Source organism: Plasmopara halstedii, assembly GCF_900000015.1.
Source record: "Plasmopara halstedii genome assembly, contig: Scaffold_2956, whole genome shotgun sequence".
In the NCBI taxonomy this organism is placed as follows: domain Eukaryota; phylum Oomycota; class Peronosporomycetes; order Peronosporales; family Peronosporaceae; genus Plasmopara; species Plasmopara halstedii.
Genome location: NW_020189861.1, coordinates 151,750 through 159,250, shown reverse-complemented (window position 1 = coordinate 159,250; position 7,501 = coordinate 151,750). Strand labels below are relative to the sequence as shown.

At 42.4% G+C, this 7,501-nt stretch overlaps 3 protein-coding genes across 3 annotated transcripts; 2 read left to right on the top strand and 1 right to left on the bottom strand.

The window, feature by feature from the left end:
- Positions 1 to 1,942: 1,942 nt before the first annotated feature.
- PHALS_06140 (uncharacterized protein) lies at positions 1,943 to 2,281 on the bottom strand (the record flags this gene model as incomplete). The annotated part of the gene is made up of 1 exon (XM_024719375.1): positions 1,943 to 2,281. One exon carries the CDS (start codon positions 2,279 to 2,281, stop codon positions 1,943 to 1,945), a length of 339 nt encoding a protein of 112 aa, XP_024584680.1.
- Positions 2,282 to 4,632: 2,351 nt separating this feature from the next.
- PHALS_06139 (microtubule-associated rp eb family) lies at positions 4,633 to 5,914 on the top strand (the record flags this gene model as incomplete). Its single annotated transcript, XM_024719374.1, has 8 exons — positions 4,633 to 4,722; positions 4,785 to 4,949; positions 5,023 to 5,050; positions 5,123 to 5,184; positions 5,244 to 5,407; positions 5,470 to 5,695; positions 5,768 to 5,812; positions 5,873 to 5,914. 8 exons carry the CDS (start codon positions 4,633 to 4,635, stop codon positions 5,912 to 5,914), a joined length of 822 nt encoding a protein of 273 aa, XP_024584679.1.
- A 130-nt stretch (positions 5,915 to 6,044) lies between these two features.
- Positions 6,045 to 7,414, top strand: PHALS_06138 (ubiquitin-activating enzyme; the record flags this gene model as incomplete). Its single annotated transcript, XM_024719373.1, has 2 exons — positions 6,045 to 6,714; positions 6,777 to 7,414. The coding sequence occupies 2 exons, from the start codon at positions 6,045 to 6,047 to the stop codon at positions 7,412 to 7,414; spliced, it is 1,308 nt and encodes a 435-aa protein (XP_024584678.1).
- Between the last annotated feature and the right edge of the window lie 87 nt (positions 7,415 to 7,501).

Here is a 7,501-nt window from a genome sequence, read left to right as displayed (position 1 = left end):
CCCACGCCTACTAAGTCCTCTTGTTTCTCCGCGACAAAACCGAAGCCGAAAAGTCCGAAGGTGACGGGTGTCTCCACAGACAGAATACAGTCGAGTTTTCATACGCTTGTCGGCAGCTCGGAGCTTCACGTCCTCTTTCTCAGCATTGCTGAGATCCATTGGCTCAGACCCGCTCGACAAGCTCGGAGGATGTGCGCTCCAACCAAGTGGTGCCGACTTAAAGTTGCATTCGGCAATCAATGCCACATGCACCGTTTCTTCAAAAAAAGACGGATGCACACGGAAAACTTCCGTTCTTGTCTTACCAATGCGGAGACCTTCCATAAAGACAGTCATTGCGACCACCTCAGGGAGAAAATTGGCTGCTATTCCGGCAATGACAGTTTTCAACTCTTGGTCAAAGTCCACATACTCCTTCTTGCCCTGTTGCTCGCTTTGAAGCATAACGGATGTCATAGACATCTCGGCCTCCCTTATCCAGAGCAAAAGATTCTCTGCATCCTTCCCCTCGAAGGTTTTAACGCTCACCATGAGCGGCCTGGTTGGGAGGAATAAATTGTTGTCGACGGTGGCGTCATGACACCGCTGACGCTGACAGATTCTGCCGTAACTGCTCTAACAGAGTATTCATAATGTAAAAACGCCTCCAGGCGTGCGCTTATCGCCTCGGGTCCTTGCGCAACAAGGTGCTACACGCCCTCAGGACCCAGCAGGGACATCAGCTTGTTAAGCCCGTCCTGCATGCCCTGGGGCAAATACGAGTATTTCTCCATCCTCACTGAGGAGCAGTCGTAACGGCTCAGGCGTAAATTGACTACAAGTGGTACCAAGTGCGAGGCTGCCATAGCTCTTTGCTTAAAGAAATCTATGACCTTACGTTCTTTATAAGAACCATTACGAGTGCAGCGGGTCGCAATCCGCTGCCTCCAAGTGTACTAAATGTCTTAACCAAGGTAAAGGGACTCTTCCGTTTGAAATTGAATCTGTATTTAATTGTTTTTGGCCGCCAATATTTAAAGCCTAGTTTGCCGACTAATATAGTAATATCTATAGTCAAACACTATTAATATAGTAATGTGCATTACTATCGGCAAACTGCCTTTTTGTTACGGTGTAGCCACACCACTGTGTGGTCACACCATCGTGTGTGGCCCGCCCGTTAATTCAAGGGTACGTGTAACCCCGTTACATAAACTCTTGTTATGATGTGCACAAGGTCGCTTTTCTGTGTTTAATTGATGTGAAGAAGATTACTCCTCATGTAATTTCTCGTGAACTCCGAAATCCTCCAAACTATGCGTCCGTACTTTTGAGCACATTGTATGCCTTGACCTCACGCATTCTGTGGCATTCGTGTCCATTCTACAACAATCAACGAGGAGAGGTCATCGCGCGTAAGTCTTCGTTTGGCACCAAATCGATTTTGTGGTGTATCTTGCTTTGAGCATTTAAATGAGGATGACATCTCTAAGGCCAGAAAACTCAAATATATTTTTAATTACAAATTAGTAAGACGTTTGCGTCGATCGTGTGGACCAAAGGAACGTATTTATAGCATATAACAAAAGCCTGATGTAAGTAGGATTTACAAAACAAGTAGCCCTGTTAACAATTACAATTACTATATGATCATGGCTAGATTTACTTTTTAAGTGGCTTTGATTAACTGTGGTGACACGATGTGCCATACACGAGAAAAAGTTTCCAAAACTTTTGCCTATAAACCCACCAATTTTTGCGGTAATTCTGTATGCAAACATGTTTGCTCTTCGAAAAATTGATTTGGGCATGTACGAGCTGATTAACGTGGCGAGAGTATGTTTAATTGCTAATGACAGAGTTATTACAGCTATATAAAGGAGGCATATAAGAGGAAAAGCTGATATTGAAGTATACATTTTATATCGTTGAGGCTTAGCTCATTTTAGAAAAAAGAGATTGATCATAATAGCTTAAGGATAACGCTACTGTCAAGCAGATCTAATACATTGACGGCGTTGTCGATCGGTTTGATCAAAAGATTTTTAAGACGGTTTTGCTCTATGTGAGCGCCATTCAAAACGGAGTGCCCAATGTCAGTTGATGAAAGAACATCAAGATCACTTGCCGGGTTGACAACACGGAATGTAAAACGAATTTGTGGTGATCCAGGTATATAAACTTTGGAGATTCCAGGACGATAGTAGCACTCCTCGTGCGTGCGTAAAGCCTTGAAGTGTTGCAGCTGAAAAATAATTTGTTTGATGTTGCTGTGGAAAGTGACATGAATTTTTTTCCACATTCCATGATCTCAAGCACTCTGGAAGCAGCCCGAAGATAAACAAGGTGTCTGCTGAACGCTAGTTGTGGCAACCTTAAATCTAGGACATATGGTATAGTAAATGTGTTGCGTGTGGATGCCAACCCTGTGGGGATGCTGAAAATGTAGGACTTATCTAAAAGGTTTTGCAATGCTGCGATAGTGTGCAAAAGGGAACGCCTTGGTTCGGGCTGCATCACTCGTGACGATCTACACCGGGTACCATCTACATGTATGACACACACCCGAGTATGAATCACACGGGGTTTGATTAGCTTACGATAATAACCCAGCATCCACACATATATATATATATATGATTATAAGAAAACTAAAATCCAAGACTAGACTTGATGAAATAAATGATATTTATACCAAAAAATCTTGCCATTCGGATACATCACTACTTTGTTTAAATTGTTTACGCTATGATGTCCTCAGTTACTACTTAAAAAATATGGATGCCTATGGACTGTATGAGGTTGTCTGTGGCCTTATCTTGATTATAAGACTGGTACTACTGGTCTGGAAAAAAGATGTGTTTAGCCACCAATGCTGTGCGACTGCTATATTTCGAATAATGATGTGATATTCATATTGAGGGCCTTTATATATATTGAATACATATTCGCACTCTTCTTTAAGTATATTCTCAACAGCAAAATGTGCCATTTTTGTCTGAACTAAACACCAATCATTTTTATCACTATGATCGAGTACATTTGTAGCCGAAGAATTTGCAGATAATACTATGTTCTTGCTGTTTACGAGATTATATCTAATTGATTAAATACATGATTGTCTTCATTCTACGATTTATGTTGTCATGGGCTGAACCATTTACTAAAACTTTTTTATGGTTTTGTCCTGACTAAATACAAGTTATGATTAACCTATGGCTCTGCAAAATTGTTTCACACATGTATGACTTGGTGATATTATGCAAATTGTATGAAGCAGAACAATAATTTCCATTTGCACATAAGGCACAAGTGCTGTCATTCATGAAAGGCAAGACGAGCTGAACTGCGCAGTGAAGTATTCTTGAACAGAGAGTGACACACGTTGGTACCTACCATGTACTTACCGCTCGCAACGCGCTTGCCTAGTAAGCATACATTCAATTGAAAGTATGTGCTGTATCATCGAGCAAAATACCAATCGCTGTCAATCTTGGTTAAATATCTGTAATGATCGACACCTAGACATCACATGAAGGCACATCTATGTACCTTCAGCATGCATTGTTGGAGTTTATAAAAGAAGATTACAATATGGTGTATCCAAATGCATACGTGACGCCTTATATGAAGTCACAAACATTCTGTGTGATGCATAATGCTGGTTCCTTTTTTGTGACGAGATCGACGTGCTCTGTCTTTCGAAAAAGTTTGTTATTATTTCGAAGTCCAAGCTCTGTACACCCAAGATTTTATATTAGATGAAGCTGAGGTTCGACCTCCGTACACCCTTGATTTGATAATCAAGGACCCAGGATTTAACTAATAAAACCTCTAGGAGCCCTTGAGATCTTCTACTTGAAGCTAGGAACCATAATTCATTCTCAATTCAGCTGCAGATTTAACTTCAAGGCCTTAAGTTCCCTTCAAGTTGGGACTGATCTTCTTCCTCCACGTCCGGAATCGCTTCGTCATCGCACAAGCGTGTGCGTTGTGTTTAAAAGACTGTTATAAACAGCGCCGTCTTACAATATCGAAATGTCGTTGAATATGAGCTACGAAAAGCATTGAAACTTCACCGAGCTAACAATCAGATTCACAGCCTACCATTTACATTGCTGAAACTAGAACACGCACCACAAGCCACATTTGCAATTGACATTAAAGAGCATAATTTTCGTTTCTTAGTAGGGGACACACTGTATACTTTAACAGTTCTCACAGCTGACAGTCAGTACTAACATTTATGTTATCACTTCTGAAGCCAAAACTAGGTGCGATATGAATGGCCGGCAAAGCGTTAGATGAGTGTTGCTACTGAGGAATGCATCTAAACAACATATCTGTACGGTGAATAAAGGATACATACCCTGACAAACCCATGTTCGGAAAGAAGATAAATGGATATTGCTATTACAATTTTTTGTAAATTGCAAAAGAGAGTGAAGAGTACGCTCTTCCTTTTTAGCATGATGACGAATTCAGTAAAGCTAATAATGATTATTTCAAACTGTAAAAAATACGTTGTGAGTTTTGGAATTATTCAGAAGCGTTTGAAATAAATACAGACATCATCTTTGGGCTTGAGCAAATAAAGTTCAGCTGATTAACAGTTATTAGTTGTATCTCGAAACGGCGGGCAGACTGTTTAAAATGAGTCTAAGGAAGCTTAAATGGCGAGGTATTGGTCGCTTGGAATTGCTTGCGTGGCTAAATGAGTTTCTTCAGACAGATTACACAAAAGTGAGATGAAATCGCCATTTTCGTCAATACCCCCTCATAACGATATTACGATGAGCATACAGATTGAGCACCTTGCTGATGGCATCGCTTATTGCCAAATCTTTAATACTATCTACCCCGGCAAGGTCAATTTGAAACGATTAAATTTACATGCTCGAACTGAGACAGAAAATGAGCGCAACTTAAAGGTGCTTCGGTGTGCATTTCACCTATGCGATGTTCGAAAGGTGCAAGCTTTCTTCGATGAATTACTATTTTGTGTTGTTAACGTGATTACGCGAGCGTTTGATGCGTATGCAGGAAATTCCTATACCAAAATTAGCTCGGGGTATTTTTCAAGAGCATTTTGAGTTCTTGCACTGGATTCATGACCACGTTCACCGAATCTGTCCTGATCCAGACCGCTCCTTTCATGGTTTGCGTCGCAAGGAGGATATCCATCTATCAAATATCGATATGCAGGTCAGCTTAGACTTGACATGCGGTAAAATTGTGCGATTTCGATCGTCGTTTGTATATAGAGCTCGATGAGTCATCAAGATGGAACGTTTGCATTGCAACAAGAAGATGCAGGTGCTATTGAAAAGCTTGTCGTCGATAACGGGGTACCTAAATGTGGGGATGATGATGGTGATCCAAACGGTCAAATGCACGAATTTATAGATCCTGCTCTTCAATTTGTTAAGTACGATGCTTAATGTGCTTGCTTCGCTCTTGCTAATTTCTGCCATTACACGCTTTGTGAAGGCACTCTTTTTGCAGTACTTTAAAAGCCAAAGCTGCGTTAACGTCACTTGAGGAATGCTTGAATGATGTTGGCTCTGTGCATTCTCAAAGTGCTTTCAAACAGGGCTTATCCCAAAACCCGAAATTACGACCAAATCGCGGACGGAAAACAAATAATAATTGTGTGCATCAGCTTGAAGAAATGAATGAACCTGATCCAATGACGTGTCGGCGTATTTCTGAGGTGGTGAGATATTAGCTGACAATCTAAACATGCTTCATCGTGCACAAATGCCGGATCTCACTGTGCCTTTGATAGATTGAGTGCTTGGAGTCGGAGCTGTTTGGTCGCATAAAAGACCTGGTAAGAATTTGATTACGCACACCAATTTTTTTTAATTTACGGTGCTGGATTTACATGCAGCAATGTCTAGAGAAGACAATCGAAGAGCTAATGAAGCAGTAGTTATCAGCATCAGAGCACCGTAGAATAGAACAGCTGTCCGTCAGAGATAGTACGTCGTTCATAATAATACTATTGGTATGGCTGAATGATACTTTCTTCGTCTGTAATTGGGCAAATTCACTGCAAGCGAATGGTTGCTATAAGCACTGTCCCTCTCGCGGCTGCGTTTGGCGCTGGCGCGGCAGCTGCAATTGCTGCACAATATATATACCAAACTACGCGTCATCAAAGTGACTCCACTACACAATTGTCAGAATCAGTTGTAACGAACCGTCGTGGGACAGAAGCCGCGACCCAAGAGTTACTGGAGGAGCAGCTTTCCCGTATCTCTGCCTTTTTCGGTCCAGAAGGCTTCGCCAAGGTCAAAAATGCTTTTATAATTATTATAGGACTGGGAGGTGTGGGATCTCATGCTGCACATATGTTGGCGCGTTCGGGAGTGGGCAAGTTGCGGCTCATTGACTTTGACAACGTCACACTGTCGTCACTGAATCGCCACGCGGTTGCCACTCGTAGCGATGTGGGATTATCGAAAGTATCGGCCATGAAGCGCCACCTTCTTAGTATTGTTCCGGATTGCAAAATTGAAGACATGACTGTCATGTTCGAGGCCGGCAGTGCCGATGAACTACTGGAAGGCACCCCGGCTTACGTCTTGGATTGTATCGACGACGTTAAGACCAAATGTGCGCTTTTGGAGGCTGTATCACGCAAGGGACTGAAAGTCATTACGGCAACTGGAGCTGGTGCCAAAGCTGACCCAACACGCCTACAGATCGGTTCGCTGAAAGATGCAGTCCGTACGTATTCGCCCGGATGATATTATAGTGTAAAGCCTGACGTTTTTTGTGTCTACTGGTAGGTGACCCTCTAGCGACTAAGATTCGATATTTCTTGAAGAAGAAGAATATCTTGGCATCAGAGATCACAACCATTTTCTCAAGTGAAAAAAGTGTCTGCAAATTGCTACCGTTGGATGCTGTGCAAACGCAGAATCCCGAAGAGTTTGGCAACGTGGAAAACTTTCGCATTCGTGTGATTCCAGTGCTCGGAACAATGCCTGCACTCTTCGGACAATCCATGGCAGCATATGTCCTTTGCGACTTGGCTGGCAAGAAGCTAAATCCGGAGGCAGTTGCGCGGCTGTCTCGCGACCAACGCACCAAGTTGTATCAGAAGCTCCAGCAGCGTGAACACGTGTTGTTCCACGAGGGTCATAAAATCGAACTAGGGAAAGATGAACTCGAGTTTATTTATCAAGAAATATGGCGGGGACGCAGTTCTGTAAGCGGAACGCGCAATGGTGGCCATGATCGTTTGTACTTGGCTCGCTGGCGTACAAATCGCCCTTTGCGCCCGGATAATGTAGTCTACTTGACGACAAAAGAACTTGCCATGTTGGATAAGAGTGGCATTGACGGGTTTGATTCCGAGGTTGTTGAGCGCATTGATACTCACTTAAAGCAATTCGGCGACTGGAGTGTTCCTATCGACACATAGAGGACTTGTACATCATAGAACGTCACAGAAAGCGCAATGGATCATGTTTTACTGCAGTTTCTGTATTTTGAATAGAAGTGTGATACT